The 19,062-nt window shown below is 55.0% G+C and overlaps 1 gene segment (V, D, J or C); it reads right to left on the bottom strand.

Moving 5' to 3' along the window:
- Positions 1-7,390: 7,390 nt before the first annotated feature.
- LOC128933561 (Ig heavy chain V region 914-like) lies at positions 7,391-18,674 on the bottom strand. The segment is given in 4 exon segments: positions 7,391-7,395; positions 16,173-16,540; positions 17,707-17,716; positions 18,617-18,674. Coding segments are annotated over 4 exon segments (441 nt in total).
- Between the last annotated feature and the right edge of the window lie 388 nt (positions 18,675-19,062).

Consider the following 19,062-nt stretch of genomic DNA (forward strand, 5'->3'; position numbering starts at 1 on the left):
TTGGTGTTGTGGAACTGGGGGAGATCTGGGACAAAGGGGCAAGAATGCGGTGAAGGGCTGAGACACGGGGGAAGGGTCTGGGGACTGGGGACAGGAGAGGACACTGTGGTGGGGGCTTGGATCCACCATGGCTGTCATCTAAATTAGCACCAGGACCCACATAACCAGCATAAGCACGTTTGGCGCAGAAATAGGATCCGGAATCCTCGTCCTTGAGGTTGTTCATGGTCAGCGTCACCGAGCTCTGCCCATTGTTCCTGGAGATCGTGACCCGTCCCTGCACTGAACCCACGTACCAGGTGCTGCCACCATCATTGCTGATATCTGCAATGTATTCCAGCGCCTGCCCGGGTTTTTGGCGCACGCAGTTCATGTCGTAGCTCTCGAAATCGAACCCAGACCCTCAGCAGAAGAGGCGCATGGACCCCCCCGGGTTGCTGGAAGTGCCCCCCCCACTCCAGCAGGGTCACGGCCGCCCGGAGCCCTGCGGGACAAAGGGGAGATGGGGATGAGGCAAAAGCTCATCCCTTGACCAAAATCCTGACTCTTTGCCCCAAATTGGGACCCTTGGAGTTCATCATCCGCCCCCCAGGTGGGTCCTGTCCCTTTTTTCCTCGATGGCCACGCCCACTTTGAGGTCCTCAACCAATCAGGTTTCTCACCCCCATCATCTCCCCTTTGTCCCGCAGGTCTCCGGGACGCCGTGACCCTGCTGGAGTGCGGGGGGGACCTCCAGCCCCCTGGGGGGTCCCTGCGCCTCCTCTGCCGAGGGTCTGGGTTCAGTTTTGGGAATTATGGCATGTACTAGGTGCATCAGAGACCCGGGCAGGGGCTGGAGTTTGTGGCGAGCCTCACCAGTGATGGCGCCACTCCCAGATACACTCCATCATTGAAGGGCCGGGTCACGATCTCCAGGGACAACGGGCAGAGCTCGGTGACGCTGACCATGAACAACCTCAAGGACGAGGATTCCGCCGTTTATTTCTGTGTCAAACTTTGCAATGGTTACGCTGGCAATGCTATTTATGCTGGTTTTGGCGTCACTTCTGGTAGTGACCATGATGGTCACCAAATGTCTCCAATCCCAGAGATCCTTCCCCAAAATCCCAGCCCTTCTCCTATAACTTCACCATTTTCCCCCAAACTCTGCCCCTGCAGACTCAACTCTCCGTTTTCCCCCAATTTTGCCCATTTCTCCCCAGTCTGGCCCTTCCCCTCCATCCCAGTGTGGAACGGGGATCGCTCCAGGGCCCTTTACACACAAAGTTTTTTGTGCAGCTGGCGCTCTTCCGCAGCACCCCGTGGCTGAGCTTCCCTCTGCCAAACACAGATGTTCACAGTGACCAAAACCAGGAACTTTCTGTTTCCTTTCCTGGCCCAGCCGGGCCCCGGCAGCTGCCGGGGAGGAAGCGGGGGTGTGGTAGATAGGGAAAAGGCGCTGCGGAAGATCTCGCGATGTCACGGAAAGGCAGGACCCTGTGTTCCCCTTAGGTAAGACCATCTGCTTCCCGTAGATAAGAAACTAACATAGGAAGGTAGCCTCCCTCAACCAAATACCGGTAATTTTCCATCCCCTACCCAGTAACAGTCCACCCCTTACTAACCATAGATGGTAAAGACAGACCCACGCTGATGTAGAGACCCGTTAGACTATAAAAACCCAAGAGAGGAGATAATAAAGGCCTTTTGACCGTCCATCACATTGATGCCTGCGTGTGTCATTGGCCCGAGCGGCCCTGGAGAGTTTGGGCCGCCGTGCTGTTCCTCTGAACCAGGTCGCCTGCCTTGCTCCAGAAGGCAATATACTAGTGCCGACACCCGGGAAAGCTGCAGGGCCTGGGGAACGGGAATTCTCCTGGACAGAGGACGGCGGCTGTAGCGGCGGGTCCGACTACAGCGGGAGGGATGCCTCCGGACCAGCGTGGACCATGGGATCCACAGTGAAGGTCGTAAGTCAGGCTCATGAGCAATGGGGAATTAAAGGTGAGCTCAGGAACTCTAATCTTGCTATTGCAAGGCTCCTAGAGCTGGGGACGATCGAACGTCTGGTAAATATATTATATTCGGAAGCGCGGGAGAAGTGCACTGCCACCTCAGCAGAGGACTCAAAGTCCGCAGGCAGTGGTAAAAACCTCAAAGCGTGGGGGAAAGTAGAAGAGGCCCTACGCGAGACGTTAGAAGAACAGGAGACGCGGAAAGCCGCGCGTACACGTTTATTAGCTACACCAAAGCTGGGGGTGGGGGCCGCGACACAAACCGCCTCTGAGAGCGATCGGATTGACGGCGGGAACATGCGGGGGCCGGGCGCGTTCCACCCCTCCCCGAGCCCGAGCTCAGACCCCCCGGAGCCCCCAGGAGACCCCCCATAACCCCCAGGGGACCCCCCGACCTTCCCACGGAGCCCGCCGGGTCCTAGCCCCCCTGCGGAACCATCCGAAAAAACCGCGGTTTCTCTATCCGTCCCTTCCCCGCCGGTCGCCCATCCAGCACAAGAGGCAGAGCAGCGCGCGCGATGCTTCTGGCAGAGACCCGCGGAGAAGGCGTGGAACGCGGCCGGATTGTCGGGCCCCATAGGGATCGGTAAAAACTCGCCCCCGCCATGTGCGTTTAAAAATGGCGCCGAACCACATGGCGAGGGCGGAAGGGAGGAGGAGAAGGGCGGAAATGCAGTCAGCCTGCTTAACAACGTATGCGCGGGCGAGCGGGAAGGGGGGGCGGTCCCCGCGGTAGAGTGCAAAACCAACCAGAGCGCTCTATTCAAATTAGGTCCTTATAGGGCAAGGACCTCCCCCGGCAGGAGGCAGGGGGACCCCAGGGGGAGGGAGCGGCACCACCCCCAAAGGGAGGAGCGGGGTCGGAGCTGCACAAAACGGCACAGAGCGCCGGAAGTGTACCGGCAGTCAGCTTCCGCCTCAGAGTCAAGTAACATCTGCTCAGACAGCTCCGAAGAGCCGACCGAGCCCGGCTGGGACTCGGAAACCGAGAGAGCAGAATCAATGCGGTTTCGAGCGAAACCGAATAAAGCTTCAAACAATATCGGGAAACAATCACAACACAAACTCACCGACTGGGGAAAAATAAAAGCAGCCTGTGGGGACCGGGCACCGGCAGCCTCCATGCACGCTTTCCTGGGGGGTGTTGCCTGAGCACAGGGGAACCAACAAAGGGCATATACCCCAGTTAACCCAAAAGAAGCCAAAGCGGTTTCAGAAATAGGGATCAACTCAGCTGTAGTACCCACTCTTGAGGACGACCTTTCTAGCAATAACGATCTGCTCACTTTTGATATTACGCAAATAAGCCGCATGCTTTTTGACGGGGCGGGGCGGATAATATTTAAGCAGGAATGGCAGGACGACTGCGTTAGCCCAGGCTTCTGGAGAAGGGCAGCAACTCAGCGAGCTGTCCCCAGCCGGCACAGCTTTCCCTGGCAGCACCCTCACTCCAAGCATCCCAGCCCTGGGGAAACGGGAGAGGGAGGGGGCGCGCGGGCCACACTCAGCCTCCTCCCGCTGCAAATGCGAGACGGCCCTGCTACAGCAACCCCCAGTGGGGCAGGGGATCCTCATACCCCATGTCCCCACAGGGAGCAGTCAACTTTGCAAAATTCTCCACCCCTGTTAGGAAGGGACGTCCTTTCCATGCTCGGATTTCGGATCACAAATTTACCATGAGGGCCACTGCCGTACACCCTCCGCTGCCAATCAAATTGACTTGGAAATCATCAGACCCTGTATGGGTTGAGCAGAGGCCCCTGACAGAGCCTCGAGCGGCAGCCTTGCTGGAACTGGTCGATCGAGAACTGCAAAAGGGTCACATAGAACCCTCCACCGGCCTATGGAACACCCCTGTATTTGTGGTCCCCAAAAGGTCCGGACAAGGCTATCGTCTTGTCCACGACCTGAGAGAAGTGAACAAGACTATCAGACCCATGGGTCCAGTCCAGACACTGCTTCCCGCGAACTCAGCCATCCCCGCAGGGCAGCCATGCGCAGTACTGGACATCAGGGACTGCTTCTTTTCAATACCCCTGCGCCCTGAGGACAGAGAGCGATTCGCCTTTTCCGTGGCACTTCGGAACGGCGAGCAGCCTAACCTTCGCTTCCAATGGAGAGTGCTTCCACAAGGCCTGGTCGACAGCCCGACCATATGCCAAATCACCGTGGACAAAGCACTGATGCTAGTCTGACACTCCTATCCCACCGCAACCATCATCCAGTATATGGACGACATCCTGGTCGCAGCACCATCGACAAGCCAAGTGGATCACCTGGTGACCACAGTCACGGAGACCCTTCAGGCCAACGGCTTCGAGATCGCGAGCGCAAAGATCAAGAGAGGACCCTGCATGACCTTCCTGGGAGTAGGTATCACAGGCTCCTACGTGACACCCCCTGAGATGAAGGTCAACCGAGACACCGAGACGCTCCACGACGTGCAACGCCTGGTAGGATCGCTGCAGTGGCTTCACAACATCGTCCAGATTCCTCCCGAGGTCATGGACCCTCTATACGACCTCCTGAAAGGAAAGAACCCCTGGGATCCCAAGGAGTTGACACCGCAAGCAACGAGCTCCCTCGACTTCATCGAAAACCAGATGTCCACTGGCACACTTGCCAGGTGGAACCCAGCCATGCCACTGGACCTGTACGTCCACTTTACACCGAAGGGGGGAGTGGGAGCGCTGGCCCAAGGATTTGCAGAAAAGGCCCGACCGATCCAATGGGTGGTCCTCGGAAGACCCGCTCGTGCATTTTCCCCAGCAATCGAGTGCATCGCCAGCCTCATCATGAAAGGCAGGAGACTCGCCTTGAAACACCTAGGGACAGAGCCGACAAGCATCCACCTTCCGTTTCGCAAGCAGCCGACCACAGAGTCAGCCGCAATATCGGAGCACCTGGCCCTTGCTCTCTCCGGCTTCAGAGGAGAAATCTCCTACTCCTCCAGACCACCCTGGACTCAGCTGCTGACCGTAGTCGACATGGACACGCCACCGAAGGTCAAGGACAGACCGCAGCCGGGACCAACGGTCTTCACAGACGCTTCCTCCACAACTTCAACCGCAGCAGCAGTGTGGCAGGCAGGAGAGCAATGGCACTGCGTCAAAGCGTGTGACTCCACGCTGTCAGTGCAACAGCTGGAGGCAGCAGAAATGGTTTTGGCGTGCGGGCTCTTCCAAGACGAACACCTCAACATCGTAACGGACTCTATATTCGTGGCAAGGCTCTGCCTAGCCATGGCAGGACCAGGAATGTCAACATCAGCAGCAGCCCTAATGCTGGAAGAAGCACTCTCCTCGCGACAGGGCACCGTGTCAGTCATCCACGTCAACAGCCATGACCCAGTCAAGGGTTACTTCCAGATCGGCAACGACAAAGCGGACGCCGAAGCAAAAGGCGCTGGGACCTTGCAAAGAGCTCGTCAACTGCACGAGTCGCTCCACATCGGAGTCAAAGCACTGGCGAAGAGATGCAAAATTTCAACAGCGGATGCAAAACATGTGGTAGCCACCTGCCCTCATTGCCAGAAGTCACCCCTTTGGACCTACGGAGTCAACCCGAGAGGTCTCAAGCCCTCAGAAATCTGGCAGTCAGATTTCACCTGGAGTCAACTGCTGAAGCCCCGAGCATGGCTAGCAGTGACAGTGGACACTTATAGCGGAACGACCATAGCTACACAGCACCCCAAAACTAACTCCAAAACCACAATTCAGCACTGGCTGACAGCCATGGCTTGGCTTGGTATCCCCAAGCAGATCAAAACGGACAACGGCTCCAATTTCACCTCCAAACAAGTACAGGAATTCGCCTCGAAATGGGGCATCACGTTAGTGCAAGGCGTCCCATATAACAGTACCGGACAGGCCACAGTTGAGAGAGCAAACCAGACCCTGAAAACCAAGATAGAAGTGTTGGCAAAAGCAGAAGGCTTTGCCAATGCCATTCCCCCAGGAGATCAGGCACGTATGCTGGCAACCGCTTTGCTGGCACTGAATCAATTCCCTAGGGGAGATGAAACAAACAGTCCCATCCAAAAACACTGGGCCACTCAAACGCTAGAAGAGGGCCCACAGGTGGTAATCAGAAACGAGCTAGGCGAGTGAGAACGAGGTTGGAGGCTGATGCTCACGGGGTGAGGGTACGCAGCAGTCAAAAAGGACGGCAAAATCAGGTGGTGTCTACTTAAGTCGATTAAACCGGACCTTCATAGCGAGCAGAATGAGACTGACGAGAATTGCAAGCATTTGTTTACAGGACCTGCTCATGAGACGTCCTCGTGACGCGCACATCCCGGTTCCAGATGAAAGAGACAGACCACCAAGCCGCCAGGCAGCACCCGAGAGACCCGCACGGGTGAGACCCAAGCACCAAGGGTTTCTGTGGGATTTTGCTGTTGGGGCTTGTTGCCAGGGAGCAAGCCAGCCCAGACCACTACCCCCATCGGCCCTTCAGGTGCGTCATGCGACACCTTAGTACGGGCAAAGTACTCAGAGAAATCGCCACACCGTGCTCCGCATCACCGACCGGTTTCCAGGACAGCCAAAGGTACACCCCTATTCCCCACACGTCACACACTCGTACCTATCCTACTGGTGCCCAGCCTCAAACCCTGGGAAAAGCTACTGCAATCAACCAGGGTGGGGATATTGTGGGCACTGGGGCTGCGAAACCATAGTTACAGATGCCAGACCATCAGGGCCTGGGTGGGATCCACAAGAGCCAGACAAATTCTTACAATTCACCTGGGCACCCATCGGCTGCAGAATACCCTTCTTCTCTCACGGAAACTTCCATCGAAACCAACATAAAATCCCTAGATTTCGGGCATGCACTGACTACAACATGACGGTCTTGTAGCCAGATCACCCTAGCTGGGCCACAGGCAAAACGTGGACAGCGGTCCTTCAAGGGTCAAAAGAGAGGGCGAACGTGCAAATTATCAGGCTCCAACTGTCAGCACCCCGAGCGGTCGGACCCAACAAAGCGACTAAAAGCGTACCGAAAGGTAGAAATGTAACCTACCCCAAAACCTTACCCACAGGGGTCAGCAAAGTCCCGAACGGTCAAGCGGAAACCTTTCAGATGAGCCGCTTAACTGAGTCAGACTCAGACCCAATCCTTCGTATGTTAGAAGCTACCTTTGTAGCCCTGAACGAATCCAACCCTAACCTAACCGAATCCTGCTGGCTTTGTTACGATGTCAAACCCCCCTTTTACGAAGGAGTCGCTCTAAACACTCCCTTCAGTTACTCCACAGCCAATGCCCCTCACCAGTGCAGATGGGATACCCCTCGCAAAGGAATCACCCCGAGTCAAGTCACAGGCCGAGGCAGATGCTTTGGCAATGCAACCCTAGCTAGGCGGAGGAGCAACGTCTGCACTAAAATCGTCTAGCCTAACAGGAAAAACAATAAGAGGGCAGTCCCATCCGCATCTGGGAGGTGGGTTTGCCAGCGATCCGGAGTGAGTCCTTGTGTGTTCCTTCCCAAATTCAATGACTCTAACGACTTCTGTGTCCAAGTTCTGATTGTTCCTAGGGTCCTGTACCACTCAGACGAAGAAATGTACCATCTTCTTGAGGGACCCAGCCGGATCCACAAAAGAGAAATATTGACAGGTTTCTAACAGTCGCCTTCGGACCATGCCTGCTGAACAAGCTGGTCTCGTTCGTTCAGAGCCGCCTGGAACGGACCAACATTCGGTTCTTAGGCCAACGACAATTGCAGAGAATTCAACCAGGGAATTCAACCAGGGAACACAGCCAGTCACAAGACTTTCCGAACTTGTCTGGCAAAAGCTTACTCAGGTTTCCCAAGACCCCTTTCCCTTGTCGAACTTCAACCTTATACCTCACTTCAGTACCTATGTATATGACTACCTCATTCATTTGTGAAAAAGGCGGGGGAGATGTGGTAGATAGGGAAAGGCGCTGCGGAAGATCTCGCGATGTCACGGAAAGGCAGGACCCTGTGTTCCCCTTAGATAAGACGATCTGCTTCCCGTAGATAAGAAACTAACATAGGAAGGTAGCCTCCCTCAACCAAATACCAGTAATTTTCCATCCCCTACCCAGTAACTGTCCACCCCTTACTAACCATAGACGGTAAAGACAGACCCACACTGATGTAGAGACCCCTTAGACTATAAAAACCCAAGAGAGGAGATAATAAAGGCCTTTTGACCGTCCATCATATTGATGCCTGCGTGTGTCATTGGCCCAAGCGGCCCTGGAGAGTTTGGGCCGCCGTGCTGTTCCTCTGAACCAGGTCGCCTGCCTTGCTCCAGAAGGCAAAAATCCCCATCTGCCCTTTGTTCCGCAGGGCTCCAGGCGGCCGTGACCCTGCTGGAGTGCAGGGGGGACCTCGAGCCCCCCGGGGGGTCCCTGCGCCTCCTCTGGCGAGGGTCCGGTTTCGGTTTTGGAAATTTTGGGATGGGCTGGCATCGCCAGAGGCCTGGTCAGGGGCTGGAAGCAGTAGCAAGTATCAGCAGCAGTGGCAGTGCCTACTACATGCAATCAGTCAAGGGCCGGGTCACGATCTCCAGGGACAACGGGCATAGCTCGCTGACGCTGACCATGAACAACCTCAAGGACGAGGATTCTGCCACCTATTTCTCTGCCAAATCTTACAATACTGGTAGCGCTTATGCTGCTGCTTATATTGACCATTCCGGTGGTGGCACCACCCCATCAGAGCCCCTCTTGTCCCCAATCCCAGACCCTTCCCCCAAACCTCAGCCCTTGACCCTTTGTCCCAAATCTCCCCCATTTGCCCCAATGGTAAGCACTGACCCCAAACCCTCCCCTGCTCCTGCCCCAGAACTCAACCATTGGCCCCAAACATTCAAACACGTCCCCCAGTTCAGGCCTTGCTCTCCAAGAGTTCCCATTTTTGACTGTGCCCATCAATAAATCAGAGTTCAGGGAGATGGGGAAGATTTGAGTGAAATGGGCAAAACTGGGGAAACTCCAGGGCTGCGGCAACAGGGGCAGAGTCTGGGGGAATACAGCCAAGATTTGAGGAGAAGGGCTGGGATTTTGGGGAAGAATCTGTGGCAATTGGAGACATTTGGTGACCATCAAGGGCATGGGATCGCTGAGAGCATCATCAATAAAAACATAACTAGCGCCGCAATATTTGTGACGTCTGGCACAGAAATAGGATCCGGAATCCTCGTCCTTGAGGTTTTTCATGGTCAGCGTCACCGAGTTCTGCCCGTTGTCCCTGGAGATCGTGAACTGACCTTTGACCGATGGCGCGTAGCCAATGTTGCCACCGTTGTTGCTGATCCCTGCCATGAATTCCAGCCCCTTCCCAGGTCTTTGACGCATCCAGCCCATGTTGAAATTCCCAAAATCGAACCCAGACCCTCGGCACAGCAACGTCAGGGACCCCCCGGGGGGCTGGAGGTCCCCCCCGCACTCCAGCAGGGTCACGGACACTCGGAGCCCTGCAGGAAAAAGGGGAGATGGGGAGGAGGAGCTGGATTGGCTGCGGACCCAAAGTGGGCACCGCCATGCCAGAAGTGTGTGGGTTCCACCTGGGAGGATTGGCAGGTGCTGCAGGAGGAGGATGGTGAACTCCAAGGGTCCCAATTTGAGGCCAGCATCCGGATCTGCATGCAAGATTTAATATTTGGGTTGATTTTGTTCCCCACCCCCATCTCCCCTTTGTCCCGCAGGGCTCTGGGCAGCCGTGACCCTGCTGGAGTGCGGGAGGGACCTCCAGCCCCCCGGGGGGTCCCTGACATTGCTGTGCCAAACATCTGGCTTCAATTTCACAAAATCTGCAATGTTCTGGATCTGCCAGAGACCCGGGCAGGGGCTGGAATTCGTCGCAGAGATCTGGAGCAGCGGTGCCACCTACTACGCGCCGTCGGTCATGGGCCGGTTCACGATCTCCAGGGACAACGGGCAGAGCTCGGTGACGCTGACCATGAACAACCTCATGGACGAGGATTCCGGATTCTATTTCTGTGCCAAAAGTTGGGATGATTGTTGCGGCCCTGCTGCTGGTAAAGACATTGATTGTGATGATGTTGGTCACGGTGGTTTTTTCTGAGTCCTCAATTTTGAGTTCCATCCTCTCCCAAAACCAGACCCTTCCCCCAAACCTCAGCCCTTTACCCTTTGTCCCAAATCTCCCCCATTTGCCTAAATGGTCAGCACTGACCCCAAAACCCTCCCCTGCTCGTGCCCCAAAACTCAAACATTGGCCCCAAACATTCACCCTTGGCCTCCAGTTCAGGCCTCCTCCAATCATGGCCTGGGGAGCTGGGGGAGATTTGGGTGAAATGGAAAAAATTGGGAAGACAATCGAGACTAGGGGAAGGATGGGGCAAAGTTTGGGGGAAAATGGTGAACATTTGACACAAAGGGCTGGGATGCCCGGGAAGGATGGCTGGGCATTGGAGACATTTTTTGACCAACATGGGGGTGGACCGCTGACAGAATTGTCGACAATAAGAGCAGGACCAGAAAAACCATACTCATTATTGCTACGTTTGGTGCAGAAATAAACGGCGGAATCCTCGTCCATGAGGTTGTTCATGGTCAGCATGACCGAGCTCTGCCCGTTGTCCCTGGAGATGGTGAACTGACCATTGATTGATGGCGCGTGGTGGGTGGTGCCAACACCATTGATACTTGTGAGGTATTCCAGTGTCTTCCCAGATTTCTGGCGAATCCAGAACATTCCATAATATCCGAAATCGAACCCGGCCCCTCGGCAGAGGAGGCGCAGGGACCCCCTGGGGGGCTGGAGGTCCCCCCCACACTCCAGCAGGGTCACAGCCACCTGGAGCCCTGCGGGACAAAGGGGAGATGGGTATGAGGCCAAAGCTCAACCTTTGACCCAAATCCTGACCCTTGGCCCCAAACTGGGATCTTTAGAGTTCATCATCCTCCTCCCAGGTGGATTCCACCCCTTTGTCCAGCTGGCCACACAAACTTAGGGGCCCTTGACCAATCAGGTTTCTCATTTCCATCATCTCCCCTTTTTCCCGTGGGACTCTGGGCGGCCGTGACCCTGCTGGAGTGCGGGGGGGACCTCCAGCCCCCCAGGGGGTCCCTGCGCCTCCTCTGCCGAGGGGCCGGGTTCTGTTTTGGCAGTTTTGAAATGGAATGGGCTCGACAGAGGCCCAGGCAGGGGTTGCAGTGGGTCGCAGGGATCAGGTATGATGGTTCTTACTATGGTTCTTACCTACTATGCGCCATCATTCAAGGGCCGGTTCACGATCTCCAGGGACAACGGGCAGAGCTCGGTGACGCTGACCATGAACAACCTCAAGGACGAGGATTCCGCCACTTATTTCTGTGCCAAACGTGCTTATGGTGATAATTGGGCTTATGCTGATGCTTATCATTTTGTCCTCGTCCCCGTGCCCTTGCTCCCCTCCTGTCCCCATTCCCCAGGCCCTTCCCACAAACCCCAAGCCCTGACCCCATTGCTGTCCCCTTGTCCCAACCCTGATAAGACCCAGATGTCTGATTTGTGCTGATCCCCGAGCCATGCTGGCCAATCTGGATAAATCTTGGAGACAGAGAGCCCCAACAGCCAATCAGCTCAGAGATGCCACTATCTCAGCAAGCTCCGTGACTTCAGCTCTTTAGTGATTCTCAGCTCTCAGGATTCCAGCTCTTTTATTGATTATAGCTCTCAGGGTTTCAACTCGTAAGGGATTCTCAGCTCTCAGGATTCCAACTCTTTGCTCACTCTGTGGGGCGCCTTTGGCTGGGGCAGAAACAGACAGACAGAAAGGAGCAGGAGAGGTCCTGGTGGTTCCACAGCCATGGTTCATTGAGGGATCTGTGAGGGGTTCCAGCGACAGCTCTTCTCCAGTCAGATGGGATAAACCAGCCCCTTTTTATAGGGTACAGGGGGATCCAAACGTGCCCAACAGTGAGGGTCAGGGAGAAGTCACCAATGGGGTTACAGAGATAAGCTCTGGTGTGAGAGGCAGAAGACAGGAGATCATTTTGCTGTCCCATCATTACTGAGCAGTTCCAGCTGTTACGTCTCAATCCTGCATGGAGCTCGCGCAATCTCTGTGGACTCTGCTAAAGGACATGAGGTCAACACGATAGGCAACAGTCTCCCAGCCAGTACCATCATCAACACATTAGGCGCAGAAATAGGATCCGGAATCCCCGTCCTTGAGGTTGTTCACGGTCAGCGTCACCGAGCTCTGCCCGTTGTCCCTGGATATCGTGACCCAGTCCTTGAAAGACGACGTGTAGGCGGTGGTGCCACCACTGGTGATCCCCGCCAGCCACTCCAGCGCCTGTCGGGGTCTCTGGCGGATCCAGTACATGGTGAAACTGCCGAAACTGAACCCAGACTCTCGGCAGAGGAGGCGCAGGGACCCTCCGTGGGGGTGGAGTTTCCCCCCGCACTCCAGTAGGGTCACGGCCGCTCCCCCATCCCCAAACCTTCAGTGGTTTTGCCACCAATTCCCTTTGTTTGTCCCCAGACATCCAACAGTGGTGTCCTGAATGGTAAAGTGCCTTCACCCCTGCAATTAGCCCCAGTGCACCCATTAATTATTCTGACAGCTCTGCCTGACTTTTGCACTTGCTCACCCCCATCTCCCCTTTGTCCCGCAGGGCTCCGGGCGGCCGTGACCCTGCTGGAGTGCGGGAGGGAACTCCAGCTCCCCGGGGGGTCCCTGCGCCTCCTCTGCCGAGGGTCCGGGTTCAGTTTCGGGGGTCACTCCATGCAATGGATCCGCCAGAGCCCTGGCAGGGCCTGGAATGGCTCGCGGGGATCCACAGCTCTGGGGGTTTCACCTACTATGCGCTGTCGGTCAAGGGCCGGGTCAGGATCTCCAGGGACAATGGGCAGAGCTTCACAGCCCTGACCATGATCGATCTGCAGGATGAGGATTCCGGATCCTATTTCTGTGCCAAAGCTGCTGGGGCTGTTGGGGATGACCATGGTGCCAATGCTATTGACTCCACCCCCATCGCTGTGTCCCCAAATGTCCCCAAACCCCAGACCCTCCCCCCAATCCCAGCGCTCGTCCCCACTCTCGGTGACTGAATTCATGTCCCCAGCCCCGGGCCCAGCGCTAAGCTTTGGGGCAGAGTTTGGGGGAAGATCAATGGCCAAGGGTTGGGGTTTGGGGCCAGAGAGGGGAAAGGGAAATGGAGAAATGGTCATGGGCTGGGTCGGGGGCTGGGAGCTGGGAAAGGTCTGGGGAATAGGGACAGGGGGGGACGCAGCAATGGGGATGGGGTCAATACAGCAGGCATCGTTATCACCAGCATAAGCAGCAAAACCCTTGGCGCAGAAACAGGATCCGCAATCCTCGTCCTTGAGGTTGTTCATGGTCAGCGTCACCGGGCTCTGCCCGTTGTCCCTGGAGATCCTGAACCGACCCTGCACTGATGGTGCGTAGTCGGTGCTGCCACTGCTGTGGATACTCGCGAGCCACTCCAGCCCCTAACCTGGTCTCTGCCGATACCAGCCCATCCCAAAATTCCCAAAACTGAACCTGGACCCTCGGCAGAGGAGGCGCAGGGACTCCCCGGGGGGCTGGAGGTGCCCCCCGCACTCCAGCAGGGTCACGGCCGCTCCCCCATCCCCAAACCTTCACTGGTTTTGCCCCAGAAACCTTTTTTCTTGCCTCAAATTTCTAGCAGAGCTTTCCTGTATTGAAAAGTTCCTTAAACCCTGCAATGAGCCCCAATCAACCCATTAATTAATTGGACACCTCAGCCTGAGTTTTGCATCGCCCCATCCCCAACTCCACTTTGTCCCGCAGGGCTCCGGGCAGCCGTGACCCTGCTGGAGTGGAGGGGAGACCTCCAGCCCCCCGGGGGGTCCCTGCACCTCCTCTGCCGAGGGTCCGGGTTGCGTTTCGGGAGTTTTGGATTCAGTTGGTTTCGCCAGGGACCCAGGCAGACTCTGGAGTGGCTCACAGGGATCACCAGCAGTGGCAACACCTACTACAATCCATCCTTCAAGGGCTGGTTCAGGATCTCCAGGGACAACGGGCAGAGCTCGGTGACACTGACCATGAACAACCTCAAGGACGAGGATTGCACCATTTATTTTTGCGGAAAATCTGCTGGTACTGGTGATGGTGGTGCTGCTGCTAATTGGGGTCATGATGATGGTTGTGCCCTCATCTCCATATCCCATCCTGTCCCCGTTCCCCAGACCCTTCCCCCAAACCCCCTGCCCACACCCAGCCCTTGACCATTGATCCCAACCTTGCTCTGCCTCGGCCCCAATTCTCACCTGCTCACCCCAAACCACAACTCCTGACCCCAAATCTCCTCTTTGTGCCCAAAAACTTTGCTCGGAAGGTCGGGGTTTGAGGCCCAGGGTCCCGATTTGGGGACAAAGTTTGAGGATTCTTTTCAGCAGCTGCTGCTGCAGGGAGCACAAGTGGGGATTTGGGGCAAAATCGGGCGACTTTGGGGGCCAAAGCAGTTGGGTTTGGGACAGACCTAATCAGGGGGTTTGGCTCTGTGGTTGGTGGTGGTGGAAATGGGGGAGATCTGGGACAAAGGGTCAAGAATGGATCAAGTGCTGAGATTTGGGGGAATGGTCAGGGAATTGGGGACAGGAGGGGACACTGAGATGGGGAGGGATCCAACATGGGGGCCTTTAGCAGAAGCACCAGGACTCCAATTATCAGCATAAGCACGTTTGGCGCAGAAATAGGATCCGGAATCCTCGTCCTTGAGGTTGTTCATGGTCAGCGTCACCGAGCTCTGCCCGTTATCCCTGGAGATCGTGAACCGGCCCTTGACCAATGGTGCGTAGTAGGGGCTGCCACCTCTGGAGATACTTGCAACCAATGCAGCCCCTGCCAAGGTCTCTGGCGGATCCAGCCCATCCCAAAACTGCCAAAATCGAACCCGGACCCTCGGCAGAGGAGGCACAGGGACCCCCTGGGGGGCTGGAGGTCCCCCCCGCACTCCAGCAGGGTCACGGCCGCCCGGAGCCCATCCCCAAACCTTCACCAATTTCTCTCATAACTCCCCTTGTTTAGCCCCAAAACCCCACCAGAGTTTTCCATATCTCAACATGCCTGAAAACTGCAATAAACTCCAATCAATTCTTTAATTAATTAGAAACCTCATCCTGAGCATTCTGCATTGATTACACAGTTAATACACTGTTAACGACCCCCAATTCACCCCGGGGCCCCAACCCGGGCACATCCCGGCCACGGCCTCGAGCTCCCTCCGCCTCCTGGCCCTGGGGATCCTGCTGCTGCTTCTATGTGGGCCCCACCCCTTTTTTCAACAAGCCACGCCCCTTCTCCCCTGCTTGCTCAATCAGGCGCCCCATCCCCATCTCCCCTTTTTCCCGCAGGGCTCCGGGCGGCCGTGACCCTGCTGGAGTGCGGGGGCACATCCAGCCCCCTGGGGGCTACCTTCACCTCCTCTGCCGAGGGTCCGGGTTCAGTTTTGGGGATTATGGAATGAACTGGATCCACCAGAGACCCGGGCAGGCTTTGGAATACATCGCAGGCATCTACTACAATAGTGCCTACACCTTCTACGCGCCGTCGGTCAGGGGCCGGTTCACGATCTCCAGGGACAACGGGCAGAGCTCGGTGACGCTGACCATGAACAACCTCACGGACGAGGGTTCCACCGTTTTTTTCTGCGCCAAGTGTGCTGCTAATAATTACCCTGAAAGTGCTGGTCATAGTGACGATTCCCATGGTGTCCCCACCCCCATCCCCGTTTCCCCCTCCTGTCCCCGTTCCCCAGACCCTTCCCCCAAACCCCCTGCGCACATCCAGCCCTTGGCCATTGATCCCAACCTTGCTCTGCCTCGGCCCCAATTCTCACCTGCTGACCCCAAACCACAACTCCTGACCCCAAATCTCCTCTTTGTTCCCAAATTTTGCTCAAAGGGTTGGGTTTTGGGCCCAGGGTCTCAATTTGGGGACAAAGGTTGAGGATTCTTGTCAGCGGCTGCTGCTGCAGGGAGCACAAGTAGGGATTTGGGGCAGATTCAGGCGATTTCTGGTGCCAACTTATTTGGATTTGGGGCAGAACCAGTTCGCGGGTTTCGGCTCTGTGGTTGGTGGTGTTGGAAATGGGGGAGATCTGGGACAAAGGGTCAAGAATGGGGTCAAGGGCTGAGATTTGGAGGAAGGGTCTGAGATTTGGGAAGAGGAGGGGCTCTGAAATGGTGATGCCACCACCGGCATGGTCAGTATAGGCAGCAGCAGCAGCAGGGCTACCAGTGCCGTAAGATTTGGCACAGAAATAGGTGGCGGAATCCTCGTCCTTGAGGTTGTTCATGGTCAGCATCACCGAGCTCTGCCTGTTGTCCCTGGAGATCGTGAACCGGCCCTTGACCGATGGCGCGTACTCGGTCCCACCAGCATTGTTGGTGATCCCCGCGACCCATTCCAGCCTCTGCCCTGGTCTCTGGCGGACCCAGTTCATCTCATAACTGCCAAAACTGAACCTGGCCCCTAGGCAGAGGAGGCGCAGGGACCCCCCAGGGGGCTGGAGGTCCCCCCCGCGCTCCAGCACCTTCACGGCTGCCCGGAGCCCATCCCCAAACCTTCACTCTGGTTGTTTGGTCCCCAATCTCTACCAGAGATGTCGGAGGAAGGAGACCCAGACACCAATTGGTTCATCCAAATCCAATTTATTGATGGAATATGGCGGGTTAAATACAGTTCTTAATAAGCTTCATACATATTGCAAAAGTTGAGCTCAGGATTGGTTAGTTACATATCAGCAACTACACCTACTTCTGCATTCTTGTGCTTATTCTTTTGTTACATTCTGCAGATATTCAGGACTAATCTCACCTCCCTTTCCTCATGTTGCAGCAAGGTCATCCGGCATTCTTGCCTGTCAGCAGTCACTGAATCAGAGACTGCTGACCTCCCTTTCAAGCTTAACCAGCGGCATTATGTCAGGATGGCCTTTCTCACTTAACCAGCTATTAACCAACCTCTCCACATTTCCCCCGTTTTCTTCTTGAGCAAGGAGATTAGTTTGCCAGGTTTTTGCTATCATACGGCTAACCATGCTTTGAATATAATTAAAGACACAAGGTAAAATAAGCAAAAACATTAAGATCACACCCAGTAAGCCGATAGCATATGTCACAATGTTCCTTAGCCATGGTCCAAGCCCTAAGCTTTTAAGCCATTTGTCAATTCCTAAACCTTCTTCTTCTTTAAGATGGTGAAGTCCCTGTTGCAGTTCTTTTATCTTAGTGTGAATGCACACCGAATGATCAAATTCATGCGACACATTCCCTCAAACTCTTCACATCCATGCCCATGTGCTAAGAGCAAAAAATCTACAGCAGCTCTATTTTGTAAAACAGTATGGTTAACACTCTGCACATCTGCAGTTAACATGTCCAGAATTTGGGATGTCTTGTTTAGCTCATTTCTTGTCCAGCACCCTAATTGCTTTGCTAAATTCATAGCCTTATTGGCAGATCCTCCTGGCAAGACAGTTGAAACTACTACTTGTCTGAATGTACCCCAAAACTGTGGATCTCCTATCTGGCTGTAGTCCAAGTCATGTATGCTACGTCTCTTCCTGTGTGAATTTTGACTCAGTTGCATTAGTAAGGACACATTAGGGTGGAACAATGACAATTTTCCCAAATAACAGGGTCCGCCCTGTGGTTTAGCTGGTACACCATTCCACGCCCTGTCTCCACAAATGAAAAATATTCCTTCGACAGTGTACCGTATTCCCTACCATGCACCAGCTGCAGGCAAAGTGGAGAGGTACAACGGACTGCTAAAAACCCGGCTGAAAGCTTTGGGTGGGGGATCTTTCAAAAATTGGGAGCAGCATTTGGCAAAAGCCACCTGGTTAGTCAACACCTGAGGTTCCACCAACCGAGCAGGTCCTGACCAGTCTGATTCCCTGAATGTAATAGAAGGAGACAAAGTCCCAGTTGTCCCTTCCTCGGCTGTTTTATGACCTGGAAAGTCTCAGAGATGGCCTTGGGCAGCCCGTGCTTCAAAGGACGAGAAGAGGCTTCAGGTCTTTCTCGGACTTCAGTGTTTATTGGTTGTTTATTTAAAAGATTTTTCTCTCTGCCCGACAGAGGTCCGCACAGCAAGCCAGCCACGTGCACACTGCGAGCCCCCGGGACGGTCACATATCTTTATACTCAAAATTACTCAAATCCTCCCATTCTCATACAGGTGCACACTACTCTAATTAACTTATCCCTTCACCATTTATCCCCGTGAAATCCTCCCATCCTCATACAGGTGCACACTACTCTAATTAACTTATCCCTTCACCATTTATCCTCGTGAAATCCTCCCATCCTCATACAGGTGCACACTGCGAGCCCCCGGGGCGGTCACTTATCTTTACACTCAAAATTACGTATACAATATTTACCTATTCTTTCCAATACCTTTCACCCTTATTGACCGGTGCACTTTTAGCAAGAACCAATCCCAAAGTGCCACCGCCACCACAGAAGATGGAGGCCAAGAAGAAGAAGAAGAAGAAGAAGGACAGGACACGCCCCAATTCCTCCATCTTACTTCTCCAGACCCCCCTGTACCGAAATCCTAAACCCTGTGTTTTACACTCTAATTAACTCATCCCTTCACCATTTACCCCGGTGAAATCCTCCCGTCCTCACACAGGCGTCGTCTCCCGTGCAGGATCAAAGTCCAGCCACCAGACACTTCTGGCGACATTCCAGGACCCCCGAGCCCCCCAAGGGTGGTCTCGGTCACTCTGCACCTCAGTCCTGAGGGGCTGAAATCCCACACCAGTGGTACATAGCAGAGGTTTTTTAGGGAAGACAGTTTGGATCAATCCTGCCTCAAATACACACAAACCCATTCGTGGGGTTGTTTTTGCTCAGCAAACCGGTTGCACGTGGTGGGTAATGCAAAAAGATGGAAGGACACGGTGTTGTTGTTCAGGGAGATCTGATTGTGGGGTGAGAATGATTTGGAAATGTCACCGTTCGTTGGGTGTTGCTGCCGTTGTCTGTACATCAAACGACACAGACATGAGATAGAGGGAAATGTGTAAGGGGGATTTGATGGGGATTCCAGGCATTTTGGGGTGAAATTCGCG

Source organism: Melozone crissalis, unplaced genomic scaffold (genome assembly GCF_028551555.1).
Source record: "Melozone crissalis strain CALT ecotype California unplaced genomic scaffold, PUWL_Pcris_2 ptg000011l_1, whole genome shotgun sequence".
NCBI classification, from domain to species: Eukaryota; Metazoa; Chordata; class Aves; order Passeriformes; family Passerellidae; genus Melozone; species Melozone crissalis.